General features: G+C 36.7%; 1 protein-coding gene across 3 annotated transcripts in view; it reads left to right on the top strand.

Moving 5' to 3' along the window:
• APOOL (apolipoprotein O like) overlaps positions 1–27,290 on the top strand; it is a 130,695-nt gene that overhangs the window by 58,265 nt on the left and 45,140 nt on the right. For 2 of the 3 annotated variants that reach the window (XM_032387882.1, XM_032387880.1), the window contains 3 exons: positions 18,711–18,830; positions 21,492–21,546; positions 23,449–23,547. In XM_032387882.1, the coding sequence (XP_032243773.1) occupies positions 18,711–18,830; positions 21,492–21,546; positions 23,449–23,547 (274 nt within the window). The remainder of the gene's footprint in view (positions 1–18,710; positions 18,831–21,491; positions 21,547–23,448; positions 23,548–27,290) is intronic. The other variant, XM_032387881.1, reaches the window with a different exon arrangement.

Below are 27,290 nucleotides of genomic sequence, written 5' to 3'. Positions count from 1 at the left end.
CCCTGCTTTGCCATTTGAGCACCTTTCAGGCAGGGATGTCTCTCACTGATGCAGACTTCTAAAGGTTCCGATTTTGTGCTCCAGGCCTATATCACTTTATGGTACCTGGTTTATGGAGGCTCCCTGTCCCCGCCATCTGTCTTCCAATGCATATTCTCTCGGATTCACTTCTCTGCACCTCCTACCTTGCAAAAAGTGTTACCGTTCCATATGCTATCTATAAGAGACTCATTTTAGACCTAAAGACACTTCCAGACTGAAAGTGAGGGGGTGGAAAACCATTAACTCGCTGGTGGACTGCAAAAGAAAGCTAGGGTAGCTATCCTCATATCAGACAAATTAGATTTTAAACCAAAGACTGTAGTAAGGGATGAAGAGAGACACTATATCATACTTACAGGGTCTATCCAACAAGAAGATCTAACAATTCTAAGTATTTATACCCCCAACTTGGGAGCAGCCAATTATATCAACCAATTAATAATCAAATTAAAGAATCACATTGATAATACAATAAGAGTAGGGGACTTCAACACCCACCCACAGCAATGGACAGATCATCTAAGCAGAAGATCAACAAGGAAACAAGGGTTTTGAATGACACACTGGACCAGATGGACTTCACAGATATATACAGAGCATTCCATCCTAAAGCAACAGAATACACATTCTTCTTGAGTGCTCATGGAACATTCTCCAGAATAGATCACATACTGGGTCACACAAAACAGGTTTCAACCAATACCAAAAGATTGGGATTATCCCATGCATATTTTCAGACCACAACTTTGACCCTTGAACTCGATCACAAGAGGAAATTTGGAAGGAACTCAAACACTTGAGGGCTACGGAGCATCCTCCTGAAGAAGGAATGGGTCAACCAGAAAAGTAAAAAGAATTTTAAAAATTCATGGAAACAAACAAACAAAAAAACAAAAGAAATCCATGGAAACAAATGAAAATGAAAACAACTATTCAAAACCTTTGGGATACAGCAAAGCTGGTTTTAAGAGGGAAGTACATAGCAATACAAGCCTTTCTCAAAAAATTAGAAAAGTCTCAAATACACAGGCTAAACTGGGAGCTGGAGAAAGAAGAGCAAATAACCCTAAAGCAAGCAGGAGAAGAGAAATCATCAAGATTAGAGCAGAAATCAATAAGATAGATACCAGAAGAACAATAAAAGAGATCAATGAAACAAGGAGCTTGTTTGTTGAAAGAATTAATAAGATCAATAAACTCCTAGACAGACTTATCAAAATGAAAAGAGAAAGGACCCAAATTAATAAAATCATGAATGAAGTAAGAGAGATCACGGTCAACACCAAGAAAATACAAAAAAATTCAGAAAATAATGTGAGGAACTATATGCCAATAAATTAGGCAGTCTGGAAGAAATGGATGCATTCCTGGAAATTAATAAAGTACCACAACTGAAAGGGGAAGAAAGAGATAACCTCAACAGACCTATAACCAGCAAGGAAATTGAAGTAACAACAGAAAAATCTCCCAACAAACACAACTCCAAGACAGATGCGTTCCCGGGGGAATTCTACCAAACATTTAAGTTAGAACTAATACCTAGTCTTCTGAAGCTCTTTCAAAAAAATAGATATGGAAGGAAAACTTCCAAACTCGTTCTACGAGGCCAGCATTACTTTAATCCCTAAGCCAGGCAAAGACCCCATCAAAATGGGAATTACAGACCAGTATCCCTGATGAACATGGATGCCAAAATTCTCACCAAGATACTAGCCAATAGGATCCAACAGTACACTAAAAGGATTATTCACCAACACCAAGTGGGATTTATTCCGGGAATGCAGGGGTGGTTCAACATTCACAGATCGATCAACGTGATACGTCACATTAATAAAAGAAAGAACAATAACCATATGATCCTCTCATTTGATGCAGAAAATGCATTTAACAAAATCCAGCATTCTTGATTAAAACTCTCCACAGTGTAGGGATAGAGGGAAAAATACCTCAATATCATAAAAGCCATCTACAAGAAGCCCAGAGCAAATATCATTCTCAATGGGGAAACACTGAAAGCTTTTACCCTGTGGTCAGGAACACAATAGGGATGTCCACTCTCACCACTATTGTTCATCGTAGTACTAGATGTCCTAGCCTCTGGAATCAAGAGACCAAAAAGAAATAAAAGGCATTCAAATTGGCAAAGAAGTCAAAGTCACTCTTCACAGATGACATGATACTTTATGTGGAAAACCCAAAAGACTCCACCCCATAATTGCTAGAACTCATACAGGAATTCAGCAGTGTGGCAGGATATAAAATGAATGCAAAGAAATCAGTTGCTTTTCTATACACTAACAATGAGACAGAAAAAAGAGAAATTATGGAATCGATCCCATTTATAATTGCAGTAAAACTATGAGTAGGAATAAACCTAACCAAAGAGATAAAAGATCTGTACTCCAAAAACTACAGAACATTTATTAAAGAAATTGAGGAAGACACAAAGAAATGGAAAAACAGTCCATGTTCATAGATTGGAGGGATAAATATTGTTAAAATGTCTAGGCTACCTAGAACAATCTATATATTCAATGCAATCCCTATGAAAATACCATCGACATTTTTCAGAGCTGGAACAGACAATCCTAGAACTTGTATGAAACCAGAAAAGACCCTGAATAGCCAAGGGAATCTTGAAAAAGAAAACCACAGCTGGGGGTGGCATCACAATGCCTGACTTCAAGCTATATTACAAAGCTGTCATCATCAAGACAGTATGGTACTGGCACAAAAACAGACACACAGATCAGTGGAACAGAATAGAGGTCCCAGAAATGGACTCTAAATTCTATGGTCACCTAATCTTCAACAAGGCAGGAAAGAATAGCCAATGGAGAAAGGACAGTCTCTTCAATAAATGATCCTGGAAAATTGGACAGCCACATGTAGAAGAATGAAAGTGGACTATTTTCTTACCCCATACACAAAGATAAACTCAATATGTGTGAGTGACCTAAATGCAAAAAAGGAATCCATCAAAATCCTAGAGGAGATCACAGGCAGCAACCTCTGACCTCGGCCACAGCTACTTCATTCTAGGCATGTCTAGAAAGGAAGGAAACAAAAGCAAAAATGAAATATTGGGACTTCATCAAGATAAAAAGTTTCTGCACAGCAAAGGAAATAACAAAACTAAAAGGCAGCCTACAGAAGTGGAGAAGATATTTGCAAATGACATATCACATAAAGGGTTAGTATCCAAGATAGATAAAGAACTTATCAGACTCAACACCTGAAAAACAAATAATCTAGTCAAGAAATGGGCAGAATACATGAACAGACATTTCTCCAAATTAGGAGAGATGGGGAGAAGATATTTGTAAATGACATATCAGATCAAGGGCTAGTATCCAAAATCTATAAAGAATCTAACAAACTCAATATCCAAGGAACAAATAATCCAATCAGGAAATGGGCAGAAGCTATGAACAGACATTTCTCCAAAGAAGACATCCAAATGGCCAGCAGACAGATGAAAAAATGCCTCACATCCCTTGGCATCAGGGAAATACAAATCAAAACCACAATGAGATACCACTTCACACCACTCAGAATGGCTAAAATAAACAACTCAGGAAACAACATATGCTGGCGAGGATGTGGAGAATGGGGAACCCTCTTACACTGTTGGTAAGAATGCAAGCTCATACAGCCACTCTGGAAAATGGTATGGAGGTTCCTCAAGAAGTTAAAAATAGAGCTACCCTGTGTCCCAGCAATTGCACTACTAGGTATTTACCTCAAAGATACAAATGTAGTGAATCGAAGGGGTACTTGTTCCCCAGTGTTTATAGCAGCATTTTCCACAATAGTCAAAGTGTGGAAAGAGCTGAGATGTCCATGGACAGAGGAATGGATAAAGAAGATGTGATATATATATATATATGTATGTATGTATACACACACACACACACACACACACACAAAGGAATATATATTACTCAGCCATCAGAACAGATGAATACTTACCATTTACATTAACGTGGATGCAACTGGAGGGTATTATGCTGAGCAATATAAGTCAGTCAGAGAAAGACAATTATCATATGGTTTCACTTATATGTCGTATATAAGAAATGGGGCAGTGGACCATAGGGGAAGGGAGGGAAAATAGAATAGGAAGTCCTCAGAGAGGGAGAAAAACCATTAGAAACTCTCAGGTATAGGAAAGAAACTGAGGATTGCTGGATGGGAGGTAGTTGGGGGCATGGGGTAGTTAGGTGATGGGCATTAGAGGGCATGTGATGTGATGAGCACTGGGTGTTATATGCAACTGATAAATTATTGAACACTACATGTGAAAAAAGAAACAAAAAACAAAAGGAGGGGCACCTGGATGGCTCAGTCAGTTGAGTGTCTGACTCTTGGTTTTAGCTCAGGTCATGATCTCATGGGTCCTGAGATCGAGCCCTGCATTGGGCTCCACACTCAATGGGTAGTTTGCTTCTCTCCATCTTCCTTTACCTCTTCTTCTGCTCATGTGCTCTTTCTCTCTCTGTCTCTGAAATAAATAAATCTTTTTTAAAAATCTAAAAAATATGGGGTTTGAAGAGCTTCCACATTGAACACATGGATATGTGGGGAGGATGGTGCACCTGGAGAGGGCATGGAAGCTACATTCCCTTTGCCCACACCTTTACCTATGCACCTCTTCTATTTGGCTGTTTCTGAGTTATTTCCTTAATAATAAACCAGTGATCTAGTAAGTAAGTAAGTATGATCAAGTAAGTAAATAAATAAACTGCCTAATGAGGGTTATTTGGTTGCAGAATATCTTGGGTTTTATCTGTCTGAATGTGTCCTTGCTACCCCCTCATTTTTGAAACAAAGGTATTTTATTGAGTATATAATTCCCTGTTGCATTACTCTCTTTTGGCACATTGAAGATATTATCTTGTGCACTGTTGTTATTGAGAAGTCAAAATTTTATCTAACATTTATTCCTTTGAAGGTAATCTAGTCTCTGCCTTTTTTTAAAGATTCTTTCTTTGTCATTGGCATTATGAAGTTTTACTATTACATATCCAATTGTGGATTATTTTTTGGTTATCCTACTTAGGATATGTTGGATTTCTGAATCTCTCAAGTGTTTAGTTTAGTCCTGGAAAAATCTTGGCCATTATGTTTAAATATTATCTCTGCCCCTCTCTTTTCATTCTGTCTTACATATCTGTTTCATTTTTTTTTTATTTCTTTGCATAGTTTCTTCAGATTTACCAGTTCACTAAATCTCTCAATAACTGTATCCGGTCTATCAATTCAGTTCTTTTTCTATTAACTTTTTAATTTTAATTCCAGTATAGTTAACATATGCTGTTATATTCATTTCAGGTATACAATAATATACTTATTAAACAATTAAACAATTCTATACATTACTCAAGTGCTCATCATAAGTATACTATTTAATCCCAATCACCTGTTTTACCCATCCATCCACCCACCTCGTATCTGGTAACCATCAGTTTGTTATCTATAGTTAAGAGACTTTTTTTTGTCATTTGTTTTCCTTTGCTCATTACTTCTGTTTCTTTTATTCCACATATGAGTGAAATCATATTTGTCTTTCTCTGACCAACTTATTTCACTTAGCAGTATACCCTCTAGCTCCATCCATATCCTTGCAAATGGCAAGATATCATTCTTTTTATGTCTAAATAATATTCCGTTGTGTGTGTGGGGGTGTGTGTGTGTGTGTATGTGTGTGTATCACATCTTCTTTATCCATTCATCTGTCCATGGACATATGGGCTACTTCTATAATGTGGCTCTTGTAAATAATGCTGCAATAAACATAGGGGTGTATGTATCTCCTTGAGTTAGTGTTTTTGTATTTTTTGGTTAAGTGCCCAGTAATGTGATTTCAGAATCATAGCATAGTATTATTTTTACCTTTTTGAGGGACCTCTAGACTATTTTTCACAGTGGCTCCACCAATTTTCATTCCCACCAAACAGTTCACAAGAGTTCCTTCTTTTCCACATCCTCAACAACACTTGTCTTCTCTTACATTTTTTATTTTAGCCATTCTGACAGGGCTAAGTTGATATCTCATTGGGGTTTTGATTTGCATTTCCCTGATGATGAGTGATATTGAGCCTCTTTATATGTCTGTTGGCCATCTATATGTCTTCTTTGGAGAGATGTCTGTTCGTGTCTTATGCCCATTTTTCAACTGGATTATTTGTTTTTTGGGTATTGATTTTTATAAGGTTTTTTATGTATTTTAGATACTAACACTTTATCAGATACGTCATTTGCAGATATCTTCTTCCATTCAATATGTTGTTGTTTAGTTTCGTTGCTGGTTTCCTTTGTTGTGCAAAAACTTTTTATTTTGATTAGTCCCAGAAGTTTATTTTTGCTTTTATTTCCCTTGCCTCAGGAGACATATCTAGAAAGATGTTGCTACAGCTGATGTAAGAGAAATTACTGCCTCTGTTCTCCTCTAGGATTTTTATGGTTTCACATTTAGGTTTTTAATTCATTTTGAATTCATTTTTGTATATGGTGTAAGAAAGTGGTCCAGTTTTATTCTTTTTCTTGTTGCTGTCCAGTTTTCCCAACACCATGTGTTCAAGAGACTTGTCTTTTTCCCATTGCATATTCTTGTCTCTTTGGTTGGAAATTAATTGACTATATAATGTGAGCTTATTTCTGGATTTCCTATCTGTTCCATTGATCTATGTGTCCAGTTTTCTGCCAGTACTACTCTGTTTTGATTACTATAGCTTTGTAGTATAACTTGAAAACTGGATTGTGATACCTCCAGTTTTATTTATCTTTATCAAGATTGCTTTATCCATTTGGGGTCTTGTGTTTCTATACCAATTTTAGGATAGTTCGTTCTAGTTTAGTAAAAAAAATGCTGTTAGTATTTTGATAGGGATTACGTTATATTTGTAGATTACTTTGAGTAGCATAGACATTTTAACAATATTTGTTCTTTCAATCCATGAGCATGGAAAGTCTTTCCATTTCTTAATATCATCTTCAATTTCTTTCATTAGTGTTTTATAGTTTTCAGAGTACAGGTCTTTTACCTCTTAAGTTTATTCCTTGGTATTTTATTATTTTTGGTATAATTGTAAATGGGATTGGTTCCGTAATTTCTTTTTCTGCTGCTTTATTATTAGTGTTTGGAAATGCAACAGATTTTTCTACATTGATTTTGTGTCCTGTGACTTTACTGAATTCGTGTATCAGTTCTAGTAGTTTTTGATGGAATCTTTAGGGTTTTCTATACATTGTATGTCATCTTCAAATAATGAAAGCTTTACTTCTTCCTTACAGATTTGGATGCCTTTTATTTCTTTTTGTTACATGATTGCTGTGGTTGAGACATCCAGTAATACAGTGAAAAAAGTGGTGAGAGTGGACATCCTTGTCTTTTATTCCTGATCTTAGGATAAAAGTTCTCAATTTTTCCCCATTAAGTATGATGTTAGCTGTGGGTTTTTCATATAAACCCTTTATTATGTTGAGGTATGTTCTCTCTACCCCGATTTGTTGAAGGTTTTTATCTTGAATGGATGTTGTATTTTGTCAACTGCTTTATCTTTGTCTATTGAAGTGATTAACTGGTTTTTATCATTTCTCTTTGATGATCATGTTGATTGATTTACAAATATTGAACCATCGCTGCATCCCAGGAATAAATCCCACTTGATATTGGTGAATGATTTTTATTAATAATATAGTTGGATTTGGTTTGCTTCTATTTTGTTGAGGACTTTTGCATCTATGTCCATCAGAGATATTGGACTGTAATTCTCTTTATTATAGTGTATTTATGTGGCTTTGGAATCAGGGTAATGCTGGCTTCATAGAATGAATTTTGAAGTTTTCCTTCCTCTTCTACTTTTTAGAAAAGTTAGAGAACAGGTATTAACTCTTCTTTTAAAATATTTGGTACAATTTGCCTGTGAAGCAGTCTGATCCTGGACTTTTGTTTGTTAGGCCTTTTTTTTTTTTTTTTTTTTTTTTAGATTTTATTTATTTCTTTGAGAGAGTTAGTGAGAGAGAGAGCATGAGCACGGGGGAGAGGGAGAAGCAGGCTCCCTGCTGAGCAGGGAACCCGATGTAGGACTCAACCCCAGGACCCAGGGATCATGATCAGAGTCGAAGGCAGACACTTAACTGACTGAGCCACCCAGGTGCCCCATTGTTAGGCCTTTTTTGATTACTGTTTGTTTCATTGCTGGTAATTGGTGTGTTCAAATATTCTGTTTCTTCCTCCTTCAGATTTTGTAGGTTATATGTTTCTAGGAATTTATCCATTTCTTCTAGGTTGTCCAATTTGTTGGGACAATATAATATTTTATAATATACTTTTAAAATGTTTTTTATTTCTGTGGTGGTAGTTGTTATTTCTCCTCTTTTCATTTTTGATTTTGTTTATTTAAGTCCTCTTTTTTTTCTTTTGATGAGTCTGGCCAGAGGTTCATCAAATTTGTTGATCTTTTCAAGGAACCATCTTCTGGTTTCATTGATCTTTTTTATTTTTTGTTTCTATTTCATTTATTTCCGCTCTAATCTTTATTATTTCCTTCTTTGTTCTGGTTTTGGGTTTTGCTTGTTCTTTTTCTAGGTTTTTTAGGTAGTTAGGTTTTTAAAAAATTTCCTTGCTTCTTGAGGTAGGCCTACGTTGCTATAAATTTCCCTCTTAGAAATGCTTTTGCTGTATCCCAGTTATTTTGGACCTTTGTGTTTTCATTTCCATTTGTTTCCATGTAATTTTTTACATCTTCTTTGATTTCTTGGTGAACCCGTTCATTGTTTAGTAGCATATTATTTAACCTCCACGTATTCGTGCTCTTCCAGATTTTTTCTTTTGGTCAGTTTCCAGTTTTAATAGTATTGTGGTCAGAAGAGATGCATGGTATGACTTCAGTCTTTTTGAATTTGTTGAGACTTGTTTTGTGTCCTAATATGTAATCTGTTCTGGAGAATGTTCCATGTGCTCTTGAAAAGAATGTGTATTCTGCTGTTTTGGGATGGAATGTTCTGAATATATCTGTTAAATCCCTCTGTTTTACTGTGTTATTCAAATCCCGTTTCCTTTTTGTTTTTCTATTTAGATTATCTGCCCATTTATGTAAGTGGGATGTTGAAATCCCCTACTGTTATTGTATCACTATTGATCATTTCCTTTATATTTGTTAACTGTTTTAAGTATTTGGGTGCTCCCATGTTGGGTACATATATATTTAGAAACGTTATATATTCTTTTTGATTTGCCTCCTTTATTATTACATGCTGTCCTTTGTTAGTCTGTTTTAACATCCATTTTGTTTGATATAGTGTTGCTACTCTGGCTTTTTTTCGAGATTCATTTTTATGATAAATGTTTTTTGCATTCCCTCACTTTCAGTCTGCAGGAGTCTTTAGTCCTGAAATGAGCCTCTTGTAGGCAGCACATGGGTGGATCTTGTTTTTTTATCCTGTCACCCTATGTGTTTTGATTGGAGTATTTAGTCCATTTACTTTCAAAGTAATTATTGATAGATATGTATTTATTGCCATTTTTTTTTACTTGTATTTGATTGTGTAGTTTTTTTTTTTCCTTTTCTTGCTCTCTTTCATGGTTTGCTGGTTTTTGTTAGTGATTTACTTAGGTTCCTTTCTCTTTATTCTTTACTTATCTATGACTGGTTTTTGATTTGTGCTTACCATTAGGTTTACGGATCATATCTTTTTATAGCAGTCTATATTAAGTTGATGGTTGCCTATATTTGAAGCCATTGTTTACTCATCTGTCCCCAGGCTTTAGGCATAGGGTGTCATATTTTGCATCCTTTTATTTTTGTGAATTCCTTCACTGCCATTGCAAATTTACTTATTTTTACTGTTTTTATACTTTTTTTTTACTTTTCATACTTTTACTTTCCTTTCCACTCAGAGAGTCCTCTCTATTTCTTCTAGGACTAATTTAGTGGTTACGAAGTCATTACATTTCTGTGTGTCTTAGAAATTCTTTATCTCTCCTTTATTCTGAATGATAGCCTTGCTGAATAGAATATTCTCGGCTGCAGATTTTTCCCTTTTGGCTCATTTAATGTATCATGCCATTGTCTTCTGGCCTGAAATATGTCTGCTGAATAATCTGGTGATAGCCTTATGGAGTTTCCCTTGTGTGCATGTACTTTTTTTTTTTTCTCTTGCAACCTTTAAAATTCTTTATCACCGTTTTTTGCCATTTTAACTATTATGTTTGTTTTTTTTAAATTTTATTTTATTATGTTATGTTAGTCACCATACAATACATCATTAGTTTTTGATGTAGTGATCCACGATTCATTGTTTTCTTATAACACCCAGTGCTCCATGCAGTACGTGCCCTCCTTAATACCCATCACCAGGCTAACCCATCCCTCCACCCTCCTCCCCTATAAAACCCTCAGTTTGGTTCTTGGAGTCCATAGTCTCTCGTGGTTCATCTCTCCCTCCGATTTCCCCCCTTTCATTTTTCCCTTCCTTCTCCTAATGTCCTCCATGCTCTTCCTTATATTCCACAAATAAGGGAAACCATATGATAATTGACTTTCTCTGCTTGACTTATTTCACTTAGCATAATCTCCAGTCCCATCCATGTTGATGTAAAAGTTAGGTATTCATCCTTTCTGATGGCTGAGTAATATTCCATTGTATATATGGACCACATCTTCTTTATCCATTCATCTGTTGAAGGGCATCTCGGCTCTTTCCACAGTTTGGCTATTGCAGACATTGCTGCTAGGAACATTGGTTTACCTATGGCCCTTCTTTACTACATCTGTGTCTTTGGGGTAAATACCCAGGAGTGCAGTTGCTGGGTCATAGGGTAGCTCTATTTTTTAATTTCTTGAGGCACCTCCACACTGTTTTCCAAAGTGGCTGTATGAACTTGAATTCCCACCAACAGTGTAAGAGGGTTCCCCTTTCTCCACATCCTCTCCAATATTTGTTGTTTCTTGCCTTGTCAATTTTTCCCTTTCTAACTGGTGTAAGGTGGTATCTCAGTGTGGTTTTGATTTGGATTTCCCTGATGGCTAATGATGATGAATATTTTTTCATGTTTCTATGAGCCATTTGTATGTCTTCTTCAGAGAATTGTCTGTTCATGTCTTCTGCCCATTTTTTGACTTGATTATTTGTTTTTTGGGTGTTGAGTTTGAGAAGTTCTTTATAGATCTTGGATACCAGTCCTTTATCTGTAGTGTCATTTGCAAATATCTTCTCCCATTCTGTGGGTTGCTTCTTTGTTTTGTTGACTGTTTCCTTTGCTGTGCAGAAGTTTTTATCTTGATGAAGTCCCAAAAGTTCATTTTTGCTTTTGTTTCCCTTGCCTTTGGAGATGTATCTTGAAAGAAGTTGCTGTGGTTGATGTCAAAGAGGTTACTGCCTATGTTCTCCTCTAGGATTTTGATGGATTCCTGTCTCACACTGAGGTCTTTCATCCATTTTGAGTTTATCTTTGTGTATGGTGTTAGAGAATGGTCAAGTTTCATTCTTCTGTATATAGCTCTCCAATTTTCCCAGCAACATTTATTGAAGAGACTTTTTTCCATTGCATATTTTTTCCTGCTTTGTTGAAGATTATTTGACCATAGAGTTGAGGGTCCATTTCTGGGCTCTCTGCTCTGTTCCATTGGTCTGTAAGTCTGTTTTTGTGGCCAGTACCATGCTGTCTTGGTGACCACTGCTTTGTAATATAGCTTGAAATTGGGCAACGTGATGCCCCCAGCTTTGTTTTTCTTTTTCAACATTTCCGTGGTGATTCGAGGTCTTTTCTGATTCCATACAAATTTTAGGATTGTTTGTTCCAGCACTTTGAAAAACGTCATTGGAACTTTGACCGGGATGGCATTGAAGGTATAGCTTGCTCTGGGTAGCATAGACATTTTAACAATGTTTATTCTTCTGATCCATGAGCATGGCATGTTTTTCCATCTTTTTGTGTCTTCTTCAATTTCTTTCATGAGTGTTCTGTAGTTCTTATAGATCCTTTACCCCTTTGGTTAGGTTTATTCTGAGGGTTTTTACGGTTTTTGGTGCTATTGTAAATGGAATTGTTTCTCTAATTTCTCTTTCTACAGTTGCATTGTTAGTGTATAAGAAAGCAACTGATTTTCGTGCATTGATTTTGTATCCTGCCACATTACTGAATTGCTGGATGAGTTCTAGTAATTTGGGGGTGGAGTCTTTTGGGTTTCCCACATACAGTGTCATGGCATCTGTGAAAAGAGAGATTTTTGACTTCTTTGCCAATTTGAATACCTTTTATTTCTTTTTGTTGTCTGATTGCTGTGGCTAGGACTTCTAGTACTCTGTTGAACAATAGTGGTAAGAGTGGGCATCCTTGACGTGTTCCTGATCTTAAGGGAAAGGCTCTCAGCTTTTCCCCATTGAGGATGGTATTCCCTGTGGGTTTTTCATACATGGATTTTATGAACTTGAGGAATGTTCCTTCCATCCCTATATTCTGAGGAGTTTTAATCAGAAAAGGATACTGTATTTTCTCAGATGCTTTTTCTGCATCAATTGAGAGGACCATATGGTTCTTCTCTCTCCTTTTATTAATGTGTTCTATCACATTGATTGATTTGCAAATGTTGAACCACCCTTGTCTCCCAGGGATAAATCCCACTTGGTCATGGTGGATGATCCTTTTAATGTATTGTTGGATCCTGTTACCTAGGACTTGTTTAGGATTTTGGAATTCATATTCATCAGGGATATCGGTCTGAAATTCTCCTTTTTGATGGGTTCTTTGCCTGGTTTGGGGATTAAGGTAATGCTGCCTCATAGAATGAATCTGGAAGCTTTCCTTCTGTTTCTATTTTTTGAAACAGCTTCAGGGAAATAGGTATTATTTCTTCTTTGAATGTTTGGTAGAATTCCCCAGGGAATCCGTCAGGCCCTGGGATCTTGTTTTTTGGGAGGTTTTTGGTCACCGTTTCAATCTCGTTACTTGTTATTGGCCTGTTCAGGTTGTCAATTTCTTCCTATTTCAGTCTTGGGAGTTTATAGGTTTCCAGGAAGGCATCCGTTCCATCCAGGTTGCTCGGTTTATTGGCATATAGTTGTTGATAATAATTTCTAATAATTGTTTGTATTTCCTTGGTGTTAGTCGTGATCTCTCCCTTTTCATTTGTAATTTTATTAATTTGGGTCCTTTCTCTTTTCTTTTGGATAAGTCTGGCCTTTGGATAAGTCTGGCCAGTGGTTTATCTATCTTACTAATTCTTTCAGCGAACCAGCTTCTAGTTTCTTTGATCTGATCTACTGTGTTTCTGGTTTCTAATTCATTGATCTCTGCTCTAATCTTAGTTATTTCTCTTTTAATGTGTGGCTTAGGCATCATTTGTTGCTTTTTCTCTAGTTCTTTAAGGTGTAGAGTTAGATGGTGAATTTGGGATTTTTCTATTTTTTTGACTGAGGCTTGGATGGCTATGTATTTCCCCCTTCGGACCGTCTTTGCAGTATCCCATAGGTTTTGGACTGATGTGTTTTCATTTTCATTGGTTTCCATGAATTGTTTAAGTTCTTCTTTGATTTCCTGGTTGACCCAAACATTCTTGAGCAGAGTGGTCTTTAGCTTCCAAGTGTGTGGATTTCTTCCAGATTTTTTCTTATGATTGAATTCCAGTTTTAAAGCATTATGGTCTGAGAATATGCAGGGAATAATCTCAATCTTTTGGTATCAGTTGAGACCTGATTTGTTACCCAGTATGTGGTCCATTCTGGAGAAAGTTCCATGTGCACTCGAGAAGAATGAGTGTCTGTTGTTTTCGGGTGGAATGTTTTGTATATATCTATGACGTCCATCTGGTCCAGTGTATCATTCAAAGCTCTTGTTTCTTTGTTGATATTTTGCGTAGATGATCTGTCCATTGCTGACAGTGGAGTATTGAGGTCTCCTACAATTAATGTATTATTATCAATATGACTCTTTATTTTGGTTAACAGTTGGCTTATGTAGCTGGCTGCTCCCATGTTGGGGGCATATATATTTACAATTGTTAGATCTTCTTGTTGGATAGACCCTTTAAGAATCATACAGTGTCCTTCTGTGTCAGTAACTACAAGTCTTTAGTTTAAAATCTAATTTGTCTGATATAAGAATTGCTACCCCAGCTCTCTTTTGAGGTCCGTTGGCATGGAAGATGGATCTCCACCCCTTCACTTTCAGTCTGGATATATCTTTAGGTTCACAATGAGTCTCTTGTAGACGGCATATGGATGGTTCCTGCAACCTTGTGCTGTTTTATGGGAGCATTTAGGCCGTTCACATTGAGAGTGATTATTGAAAGATATGAATTAATTGTCATCATGTTGCCTGTGAAGACCTGTTTTTATAGATTATCCCTGTAAATTTCTTTTCTATATCACCCTGTGGTCTTTCTCCTTTTATATAACCCCCCTTATTATTTCTGGCAGGGCCAGCTTAGTGGTCACATATTCTTTGAGTTTCTCCCATTCTGGAAGCTCTGCATCTCTCCATCCATTCTAAGTGACAGCCTTGCTGGATAAAGTATTCTTGGCTGCATGTTCCTCTCGTTTAGTACCCTGAATATGTCTTGCTGGGCCTTTCTGGCTTGCCAGGTCTCTGTGGATAGGTCTGACTTTATTCTGATGTTCCTCCCTCTGTACATAAGGAATCTCTTCCCCCTAACTGCCCTTAAGATGGTTTCCTTGTTTCTAAGATTTGCGAGTTTTACAATTACATGCTGGGGCGTTGGCCTGTTTTCCTTGATATTGGGAGGGGTCCTCTCTGCCTCTGTGGTATGAATGTTTGTTTCATTCTCCAGATTAAGGAAGTTCTCAGGTACGATTTGCTCAAATATATCTTCTAGTCCTCTCTGTCTCCACCCCTTCCGGGATTCCAATAATTCTGACATTGGAACGTTTCATGGTGTCCCTTATTTCTCTGATTTTATTTTCATGTTTTCTGAGTTGTTTTTCCCTGGCCTCCTCTTTTCCCTTTTTGTCTATTATTTGGTCTTCTAGGTCACTAATTTGTTCTGCCTCACTTACCCTAGGTGTTAGATTATCTAATTTAGATTGTTTCTCATTGATAGCATTTTTAAGTTCTGCCAGTTCAGGTTTCATTTCTGCCCTTAGATAATCGATTTCTCCATTCTAGCTATTGTCTTCACAACTGCTAGCCTGAATTCCATCTCCGACATTTGGTTATACCTGAATCCATTTCTAAATCTGTGGCATAAGTCATAATCTCTGAGTCTTTCCTATTTTGGGGGTTCTTCCTCCTAGTCATTCTGTGGAGGGGTGGTTGAGGGAATGTACAGTGTCTAAATTATTGACCAGAACCCAAGCAATATGCACCTGTTTTCTAGGGGCCTTAGGGTTGCTGGCCTCTTGTTTTCCCAGCCTGTCTTCTGGGGGAGGGGCCTGCCATGCTGTTACTCAGGCAACCCTGTTTGGGCAGAGTTGCCCTGACCCCTGTGGCGGGTTTTGGGCTTAGTGAGAACCGGTTTTTTTGGGCTTTTGTTCTCTGGCAGCTTTCCCTGGTGTCCGTGTCTCTTCCAAGAGTCAGAGCAGAAGAGACTGTTTCCAACTCTCTTCCTGAGAGCAAGGAGATTGCAGTCTGTTCTGTATGTCACTGAGCTCTCCAGGCCACACTATCTCTGTTTCTGTTGGTGCTGCCATAAACTGCAGTCCTGGGTTATGTTCCCCTCAGCAGCATTCCCAATCCTCGCCTTTAGGTTGGGTCACGTCTCTGCCCTTTGTGCTTGTAAAACCGCCAGCCCTGCCACTCCGGATTTCTGTCTGGGGGCTGCCCTAAAGTCCTTTTCCCGTTGCTACTGGTCTGCGAGTCTGTGTCCCGTCCCCAGTGCATGAGGTTTTCACTCACTGGCAGTGTAGGATCCCCACTGCCAGACTCCCTCCCCCTTCCGTTTATCCTCCAATATCTGCCCACAGAATCACGGCTCCCCGCTTCTTACCTCGAAACCAACCTCCTGTAATACTGTTTGTAGAGAGCCACATCTGTCTTCTTACATCTTAGGCTGATTTCCTGGGTGTTCAGAGTGGTCTCGTAGATACCCACCTCAATTCCGGGGACTGGTTGGAATAGGGTCCCCTACTCCTCCGTCATCTTCCCCCCCGCATTATGTGTCTTGGGTGTGGACCTCCTTGGGATGAATTTTTGGGGGATATCTGTGCCTTCTAGATCTGGATATATGTTTCCCAGATTAGGGAATTTTTCAGCTGTTATTTCTTCAAAACACTTTTCTGTCCCCCTTTTCTTCTCAGGTCCATACAATGTGAATATAATGAATTTGATGGAGTCACTGAGTTTCCTAAGTCTATCCTCATTTTGCATATTTCTTTTCTCAATGGCTTAGTTTGATTACTTTTCATTACTCTGTCTTCCAGGTCATTAATTTGTTTCTCTGCTTCCTCTAGCCTGCTATTAATTCCATCAAGTTTATTTTTCATTTCATGCATTGTGTTCTTCATCTCTGATTGGTTCATGTTTGTCTATTTGTTAAGCTTTTCACTGATATCCTCCACTCTTTTCTCAAATCTAGTGCATATTTTTATGATAATTACTTTAAATTCTATATCTAGCATTCTACTTGTATCTGTTTCACTTAGTTCTCTTGATGTGGTTTGGTCCTGTTCTTTCATTTGGGACATATTTCTCTTGAGTCTTCATTTTGTCTAATTCTCTGTTTCTGTGTGTTAGGAAAGTCAGCTATGTCTCCTGCTCTTGAAAGTAGTGGGCGGGCTGCCCACTTTTATCAAGGTGGTACTGGTGGGTTCTGAGACTGGGGCTGAATGGGATTGGTTCAAAAAGCATGCATGGTTAGGGGGCATAGTTTTAGCAATGTGTGCACATAGTCCCCAGGTGGTGATCAGCCACTACTGCCAGGACTAAGGCCCTGCAAAATGTGCGGGTCAGGGGATGCATTATTGGTGAGGTTTATGCTAGTCTTCTGGGGGAGGGAACCCGCAGTTCTGGGACTGAGGCAAGCATGACTGCCAAATCACAGGGCGGAGGGCTTGGTGTAAGAAAGTAGTGAGTGTCAGCATTGCACTGGTTCCTTCAGGTGGCCTTGCGTTTATGCTAAGAGGCAGGGGAGGGAAATGTCACCTGCCAGCTCCTTTATTCCTGGAAGGGCCTCCCTGGGATCCTTGCGTATATGGGATGTGTTCTGAGATGAGTAAAGAACTCTCCTTCCTGTATGCACCAGACGTTTTCCACACTGATGCTGCTACACTCGATCTCAGCAGGCTGCTTCTAATGCTGTCTCTTTAAGGGTAGGACTCAGCTTCCTAATGCTCTCAGGGGTCTCCAAGAGCCAAGACTGATTTTTAACATTCCGAGCTTTAAGTCCCTCTGGTTTTAAGAACTCACAAAATTTGACCCCTCTTGCTTTCAAAACCAAATGTTTTCGGGGTTTGTTTTCCCCATGCAAGCTCCCCACTGTGATAGTCTTTTTTTTTTTCTTGCCCTTCTCTATCCCCTAGGCTCCCTCTTGACTGGATGCCCAGGGCCCTTTTAGCTCCCCACCATGTCTCTGCCCATCCTACCCTTTTTGTGGTGGTCTCTTCTCTACCTTACTCATGGAATTTGTTCTGCCAGTGTTTGCATCATTTTTGGGGTTATTTTACACTTACATCAGTGTTATTTAGTTGTATCTGTGGGACCAAGGAAACTTAGGGTCCTTCTACTTGGCCATCTTCCCAGCCTCCCAATTGAGATCTTTATTTACGTTTTTAATTTCCAGTTCCAGAAGTTCTCTGTTTTCATTAGTTTTGGTAATTTTTGTAGTCTCTTCCTCTTAACCCATAGGTCCTTCGTTTATTTCTTTAAAAACAAAAATAAATTTATTTGATATTATATATTCTAACATACACATTCTTTGTGGATCAGAGTCTGTTTGTTGTTTCTGCTATGTCTTGTCCAGATACATTCCTTGTGTTTTCTAACTTTCTTTTCCTTCTTTGTGTTCTCTATTTTTTTTTTAATTATGGGCTCAAATTTCTTGGAACTTTATCTGTTGTAATTCTTTGACATCTTGGTAGCTTCCTCCAGAGGGGAGATATTTATTTTGTTTCTGCCAAGTATATGTGGGGGCTACTAGCTTGGGAGTACTTTAAATGTATTCTTGTTTGAGATTTCTCAGATTATCTAGTTAGTTTTATTCTGCAGGTTATATGAGCTCTCACTTGTGTTTGCCAAATCTTAGGAAATATTTCTTTCCTCTCTACTTGATGCCCAATCTTTGAGACAGTCAATTTTCCTTACAGTTCTTTGGAGTGAACTGTTTATTTCTAGTTCACTCTTAAGTTGAGGATGTAAAACTTTGAGATACCAACTAATAGGGTCCCCACTAAGGTTGCCCACCTTAAGCTTTTTCTACGTTTTGTTTCCTGATTCCAGACTCTTGAACCATCCTATTTTAAAGCAAATGATTCCAAGGTAAAAGCTGACTTTATTGTTTATCTCTGCATTTCTGTTGATTTTTAATCTAGGCTTCTGAACAGTCTTTATAAACAGCTTACTGGATCATTTCTCCCATTTAAGCTGTTTTTTAAAAATATTTTATCAGCATTTTTAGTTGCTTTTAGCAGGAAGGTTGATGACTTCTGTTTTACTGAAAAAGGAATTCCAGCTGTTTCATATTTTTAACATGAACTTTTTTTGCCTCTAGCTCCCCATATATACTGCACCACCTCTGCAGTCTAAATATGTTGAAGAACAGCCTGGTCGTTTACAAATGGGCTTTGCATCCATCCGCACTACAACTGGTCATTATATTGGCTGGTGCAAGGTAAGTAAGTTCTAATACTGGTTTAATGTTGGAGGTTTCTGATTTGTTCAGACAGGTGATTCTTCTGTTGCATTTGGTAATGACAGAGGTTACTCAGTGACATTCATCAGGTGAATGGGTTGATCTAGAGGCCCTAAGACAGTTTCATTCTCATCTTTAGTACCTTGTCACAGATAGCTAGAACGCTAGGCTTAGCTAGGAATGTTGACTAAAGCACCTACATGTGACCTACCAGGCATGGTGATCTCAGCATAGTCAGATAACTTACACAGGCAGTTCGAGGCTCTTACAAGAGGCCCTTGGCAGAATTTACTAAGCTGCTTATTTATCATCAGATGTCCAAGAAAGTTACTTCTACAGCATTCTATTGTTAAGTCACAAAGGCCAACCCAGTTTTAAAGGGAGTGAAATTAGATGCCACCTCTCAATATGAGTAGCAGCAAAGAATTGTGGCCATATTTAATAATATTTAACCTACTGTACCACTACTACATAGATTAAGATAGTTCAGCAAGCATTTATGTTATTTTTCATGTATAGTTGTTTGGCTACTTACAAGAAGTTCTGAAATTATTTCTCAATTGTTCCTTACTTGGCTAAGCAAAATGTTAACTAGTTGGGTTTAGCTCATAAGACCATTCTGAATATAGTCAGCTCTTGGGAAAAATAAAATTCATCTGACTTTAATACTTAGCTTTAAGTCAGCATTATCTAGCAGCAGAGTGATGGAGTAAGCTGATAAAATATTGATATTTCATTATCCTCACATCAACATAGGTGTGTTAGCATCAACATCTCTAATGTCAGTTTCATCATTCTGACCTAATAACCACACAACTTTTTCTCAGATATAACCTATCCAATTGTAAACCCTTGTTCTTTTTTGTTTCTAATCCATTCTTTTTTCAAAAAAGATTCTAATGATTTTATAAAACACTAAATGTAAATTCTGTTCATTCCAGATGATATTTAAAACATCTGATGAATACATGGTGTAATTTTTAAAAATTTGTGTCTGTCAAACAACTCTAATAGTATTAATTGTATTATACACTCTTATTAGTTTGATCTCAGAGGAAAATATATTAACTAATTAGGGTTTGAATCATGCCTCTGTTGCTATATACCAACAGCCGGGTGATTCATACTTAAGCCTCCTGAGACCTAATTTTCCATAGTGTTCTCAAATTTGTTTTCGTGAGGTAAATTGTTCCTGAAAGATCCTTAAATTGCTATTGTTACTATCACCCAATTCAAGACTAAAAGAAAGGTGAATAGGTTGAAGAAGGACACTTTGAATGCATTTCATCTCCAATGTAAATAACTTTTTCTGATTTTCCCCTAAAAACATAATCTATTCTTTAAAAATTACTTCTGAGTCAAATTGCATTCTGCATTAAACTTAGAATCTTGCAGGGCAAATTCAGTTTCTCCTTCTCTCCTTAGTGTTTTCAAATTTAGGTAGCAGTGAGCCACAGTGGTAAAAGTGAATTCCTAAACAAGCTAAGGAAAACTTCCCAAAAGAAGTGACTAGTTTTCTTCCTCAACAGCTACATGATTTTCAATCAACCAATCAATAGGTATTATAACTTCAAAGGTGAGGTTTTCTCAAGAGAGTCTTTAAAGAGAAGTAACTCAGTGACAGTTAAGTTCTGTGCCAATTTGTACAGCTTGAAACCACGATGAAGGGATGAACCTCTACATCTCTGATCATCATGAAAATATCTGAAACAAGGTTACTAATACCGAGATATCACAATAGTAATGACTTATTTCTTTACTGTGTAATATAACTACTTCTATGTTCTTTGCTTTAAAAATCGTTTTTGTTTTTATACCATGGTTTCATAGCAGCTAGTTCAGAGATAGAGACCATATATTTCAGTTATGTTTTCTGGTTTCTTCAATAGAGTACAGCATGACTATGGGTAAATCATTCTCTGCCTTCATTTTTCTTCTGATGTAATTAAGATGGTACCTATCACTCAGTAAATGAATGTAACCATATTTCTTGCATTAAAATAAATTAGTTAGAAATAGGTAAAAGAGCAAATTTGATTTAAAACTTTAATCACTTCAATGGGTTAATATAATCTTGATTTGTAGAGAATTTATATTCCTATGTAAAAATAATATAAACACTAGTGTGTGTAGGATGATTTCTATCCTGAGATAAATGTCTTATTTAGGGTTTTTTGCCATTCTAATGCACACTAAGAAAAAGGAGAGGATGAAGTACTTTCTTTAGGTTTGTTGTTACTACTTTCTTCACAAATCATTACGGTGTTGCTACCACATATTTATTAATCAGATGTTGCTTCTAAGCTGAAATAATACCTCTATCCATGATTTATTTAAATTCCATTCATTTTTCTAAGCCTTTATAAAATAAGATGATAAATCTTTGTATTTCTGCAATAAATTATCTGTGAGATGCTCTGACTACTTATAGGCATTACTTGTTTATATGAGGAAGATAGTAAACAAGTATTATCCATGTTAAACAGAATGAAAAAGTTCTCATGTGAATAAATAGGAAAGTTAGATTTAGATTTGAGTGCAATGCTGTCAATATTTTAATATTGATTAATGTGGAATATTTTATTTAATTATCAAAATCTTCAAAAATGCAGATGTCCTTTTTTTTTTCTTTTTGCTTAGGGTGTTTGTGTGTTTGTGAAAAATGGAATAATGGATACAGTACAATTTGGAAAAGGTGGGTGAGTAAACCATCCATAATTAGAAATGTTCTATTGTCTTTTTAACTTGCAAGGTTTAAATATGAGAAAAAATAAAGGTGGTAAGTTATTCATTATCATGTTTTACCAACTGAGAAGATACTCTGTATAGCACTTTATGATAACAATACCAAAGTAATAGTACCTATCATTTATTAAGCAATTACTGTATGCTAAGGCACTATGGTAAGCATTTTACACAATTTATCTAATTTAGTTTCTATACCAATTCTATGAGTGTTGGTATTATAATTATTCCCCTTTTCTTCAAGATTTTATTTATTTATTTGAGAGAGAGAGAGAGAGTGCGAGTGTGAGTGTGAGCAGAAGCAGGGGAGAGGCAGAGGGAGAGGGACAGCAGACTTCATGCTGAGCACAGAGCCCGACACGGGGCTTGATCTCACGACCCTGAGATCATGACCCAAGCGGAAACCAAGAGTCAGACACCCAACTGACTGAGCCAACCAGGTACCCCTATAATTATTCCCTTTTTACAGATAAGGAAACTGAGGTTTAGAAAGGTAAAGTAGGTTGCCAAGGTCACAAAACTAGTAAGTGGCAGTGCCTGGACTCAAACTGCGGTCTGTTTAGCTGCAAAGCCCATATTATATACTCAAAGCATAAATTAGAAACATGTCTACATTGTTATCAATTAGTTTAAATAGGTGCTATTTGCTGTTAAAATCTGTAGAATTTTGCTATCTATTGCTAGGAAACACTAATACCAATCAGTTACTCTAGAATATTTGAGCTAATGTTGGAAAGCAGTTGTATTTGATTCTTTATTTTGATAATGGTATTTGACAGTAGAAATATCTTCCTAATATTCTTGGGTTATGCCAGTTGTTAAAATAAATGTGTATGGGAGACAGAAAGATCAGCTAAAATTTTATTTTTTTTATTTTTATTTTTAAAGTTTTATTTATTTGAGAGAGAGAGAGAAATGAGAGAGAGAGAGCATGAGAGGGGGAGGGTCAGAGGGAGAAGCAGACTCCCCGCTGAGCAGAGAGCCCGATGTGGGACTTGATCCCGGGACTCCAGGATCATGACCTGAGCTGAAGGCAGACGCTTAACCGACTGAGCCACCCAGGCGCCCCTCAGCTAAAATTTTAAATGTCTCCATGATGTTGATGACCTGTAAATGTATTATCATTACTTAGGTTTGTAGGAATTAATTCCAAATTGTATTCCTCATCAATCTTGAGGAATATGATTAAATAAGTGATTGCCATTAAATAATTAACGGTGATAGAAGAGTCTTTTTTGGGGGGTTGTCTGGAAACAGAAATAATTTAAATATATAAAAAGCCAAGAAATCTAGACTTGTGCCCGCTCGTCATCTTCTTTTGGTCTAGGCTCACTTCTCCTCCTGATCATTGGTTTTAACCAAGAGTAATGGCTGCTCTGGGTATTGGGGAGTGATGGCAAGCAGGGCCTACAAGCTACATGTATCCCTTGTCAATTATTCAAAGTTCCTTAATAAAGTATTCCTATTCCTACTGGATCCTATCAAAGTTTGAACAGGTAAGTCCAGAAGCATTTCTATTAGAGAGATAAATACATACACAGTCAAGCATTTATTTTATAGTAATCCAAGCTAAGGTGTGAACTCTAGCATCATATTTCATTGAAGAGTAATTGCCTGTATTAAGAAAACAATTATTAAATCAGCTATGGAAGGAAGATTTTAATTTTGTAGCAAGTAACTATTTTAACTAGCTTTTTCATTCGCTGCTCAAATCATTATTTTTGTAGCTTTTTTTGAGGAGTGTTTAAACCATCTTCTATCTTAGCAAATCTCTTTAGCATTTCTGCATCATATATAGAATGCCTAATTTTAGTAAGTCATTTATATTAATTTTTAACTTATTTCTTAAAAGATGCATATATCTATCTGAAGAATCCACCTCGAGATTTTCTTCCAAAACTTGGAGTGATTACAGTTTCAGGATTGGCAGGCTTGGTTTCAGCAAGAAAAGGTAGGGTTTAAAAAAATACATTTTTTTTCTTTCAATGCCATTGTATTCTGAATTTTACTATCATGGGAAAACCTCATATCCTTTATTGAATATTGTTAGGATAGGGTACTATGAAGATTTTTAGATTCTGTATTACAGCATGTTTACTTTTATAAACACTGTGCTTTAAAAAATAGAGTGATTTCGAGATGTTTAACATCATTAGTTATTAGGTAAATGCAAATGAAAATCACAGTGACATATTAGTACACACGTATTAGAATATCTAAAATTAAAAAGACTGACCATACCAAGTATAGTCAAGAATGTAGAGCAATTGAAACTCTCATACACTGCTGGTGGGAGTACAAAATGGTACAGCCATTCTAGAAAACGATTTGACAGTTTCTCTTATAAAGTTAAAAATGCTCTTATCATGAGACCAAGTAATCGCACTCCTGGATATTTACCCTGGAAAAATGAAAAATCTGTACATAAATGTTTATAGTAACTCTGTAATTACCAAAAGCTGGAAACAACCTAAATGTCTTTCAGGAGTAAATTAAACTGTGGCACATCCAAACAAAGGAATTATACTCACGAATAAAAGGAATAAACCATTGACACATGCAACAATCTTGATAAATCTGACATAAAGAAGCCAGTCTAAAAGAGTTATATATTCTGTGATTCTAGTCATATAACTTTCTCAAAAAGACAAAACTATAGTAACAAAAAAAAAAAACCATGTCAGTAGTTACCAGGAGTTAAGAGTGGGAAGGTGTGACTATAAGGAGGTAACATAAGTTTTTTTTTTTTTTTTTTTAACAGTGATAGAACTCTTCCATATCCTGATTGTACTGGTGGTTACAGGATTCTATACGTGTATTATAATTGGTAGAACTATAGATCAATTTTCTGTATGATATTTAAAATAAAATTTAAAAATATACAGCTATTATTAAAATTATAATTTATCATTTCGTCATCTTTTAGATAACTTTATTTTTTAAAAGATTTTTTAAATTTAAATTCCAGGTAGTTAACATATAGTATAATATTAGTTTCAGGTGTACAATTTAGTGATTCAACAGTTTCATACAACACCCAGTGCTCAGTACAACAAATGCAGTTCTTAATCCCCATCATCTATTTAATCCATCTCCCCACTCGCCTCCCCTCTGGTAACCATCAGTTTGTTCTCTATAGTTAAGAGGCTGTTTCTTGATTTGACACTGTCTCTTTTTTCCCCTTTGCTCATTTGTTTTGATTCTTAAATTCCACATATGAGTAAAATCACATGGTGTTTGTCTATCTCTAACTTACTTCACTGAGCATAATACTCTCTAGTTCCATCCATGTTCTTGCAAATGGCAAGATTTCATTTTTTTTAAGGTTGAGTCATACTCTGTTTTATATATATATATCTCACATCTTTATGTATTATCAGTTGATGGATACTTGAACTGTTTCCATAATTTGGCTACTGTAGATAATGCTGCTATAACATTGGGATGCATGTATCCCTGTGAATTACTATTTTTGTATTTCTTGGGTAAATTCCTAGAAGTAGAATTGTTGGATCGTAGGGTAATTCTATTTTTAACTATTTGAGGAAATTCTGTACTGCTTTCCAAAAGGCTGCACCTATTTCCATTACCACCAACAGTGCAAGAGGGTTCCTCTTTCTCCACATCCTCACTAACACCTGTTGTTTCTTATGTTATTAATTTTAGCCATTCTGAAAGGTGTGGTAGTTTTGATTTGTATTCCCCTAATGATGAGTGCTGTTGAGCATCTGTTGAAGTGTCTGTTGGCCATCTGTATATCTTCATGGAAAAATATCTATTCATGTCTTCTGCCCACTTTTTAATTGGATTATTTGTTTACTGAGTGTTGAGTTTTATAAGTTCTTTATATATTTTGGATAATAACCCTTTATCAGATATGTCATTTGCAGATATCTTCTCCCATCCCATAGGTTGCCTTTCAGTTTTGTTGATTGTTTCCCTCACTGTGCAGAAGCTTTTTATTTTGATGAAGTCCTAATAGTTTATTTTTGCCATTGTTTCCCTTGCCTGGGGAGACATATCTAGAAAGAAGTTTCTATGGCCAGTGTCAGAGAAGTTACTGCCTGTATTCTCTTCTAGGATTTTCATGGTTTCCTGTCTCACAATTAGGTCTTTAATCCATTTACAATTTATATTTGTGTATGGTGTAAGAAAGTGGTCCAGTTTCATTCTCTTGCATGTTGCTGTCCAGTTTTCCCAACACCATTTGTTGAAAACACTGTCTTTTTTTCTACTGGATATTCGTTCCTTCTTTATTGAATATTAATTGACCAAATAGTTGTAGGTTCATTTCTGTTCACTTCCATTGATCTGTGTATCTGATTTTGTGTCAGTACTGTGTTGATCACTGCAGCTTTATAACTTGAAGTCCGGAACTGTGAGGCCTCCAGCTTTGCTTTGCTTTTTTTGACTGCTTTGGATATTTAGGGTCTTTTGTGGTTCCGTGCAAATTTTAAGATGTTTTGTTCTAGCTCTGAAAAATGCTGTTGGCGTTTTGATAGGAATTGCATTAAATATGTAGATTGCTTTGGATAGTATGGACATTTTAACAATATTTGTTCTTTCAGTCCATGAGCATGGAATGTCTTTCTATTTCCTTCTTTCATCTTTAATTTCTCTCGTCAGTGTTTTATAGTTTTCAGAGTAAAGGTTTTTCACCTCTTTAATTAGATTTATTCTTAGGTATCTTATTTTTTTAATTTTTTTAATTTAAATTCAATTAAGTAACATATAGTGTATTGTTAGTTTCAGAGGTAGAGTTCAGTGATTCATCAGTCTTACATAATGCCCAGTGCTCATTCTATCACATGCCCTCCTTAATGTCCATCACCCAGTTACCCCAACCCCCACCCTCCTCCAGCAACCTTCAGTTTATTTCCTATGATTAAGAGTCTCTTATGGTTTGTCTCCCTCTCTGATTTCGTCTTGTTTTATTTTTCCCTTCTTTCCCCTATGGTCCTCTGTTTTGTTTCTTAAATTCCACATACCAGTGAGATCATATGATAATTGTCTTTCTCTGATTGACTTATTTAGTTTAGCATAATACCCTCTGGTTCCATCCACGTCATTGCAAATGGCAAGATTTCGTTTCTTTTTTGATGACTGAGTAGTACTCCATTGTATATATATACCACCTCTTCTTTATCCATTCAGCTGTTGATGGACATCTGGGCTCTTTCCATAGTTTGGCTGTTGTGGACATTGCTGCTATGAACATTGGGGTGTAGGTGCCCCTTCAGATCACTACATTTGTATCTTTGTGGTAGATAACTAGTAGTGCAATTGCTAGGTCATAGGGTAGCTCTATTTTCAACTTTTTGAGGAACCTCCATAGTGTTTTCCAGAGTGGCTGCACCAGCTTGCATTCCCACGAACAGTGTAAGAGGGTTCCCCTTTCTCCACACCCTCACCATATCTGTTGTTTCCTGAGTTGTTCATTTAGCCATTCCAACTGGTGTGCAGTGGTATCTCATTGTGGTTTTGATTTGTATTTCCCCAATGCCGAGTCATATTGAGCATTTTTTCATGATGACAGGATACACTATGTGGAAAACCCAAAAGACCCTAACCCAAAATTGCTAGAACTCATACAGGAATTCAGCAGAGTGGCAGAATATAAAATCAACGCACAGAAATCAGTTGCATTTCTATACACTAACAATGAGACAGAAGAAAGAGAAATTAAGGAGTCGA

The sequence above is a fragment of the Phoca vitulina genome, unplaced genomic scaffold (genome assembly GCF_004348235.1).
Source record: "Phoca vitulina isolate PV1807 unplaced genomic scaffold, GSC_HSeal_1.0 scaffold51, whole genome shotgun sequence".
Lineage (NCBI taxonomy): Eukaryota > Metazoa > Chordata > Mammalia > Carnivora > Phocidae > Phoca > Phoca vitulina.
Note: the sequence above shows the minus strand (reverse complement) of the source record. Positions and strands in the feature narration are given on the sequence as shown.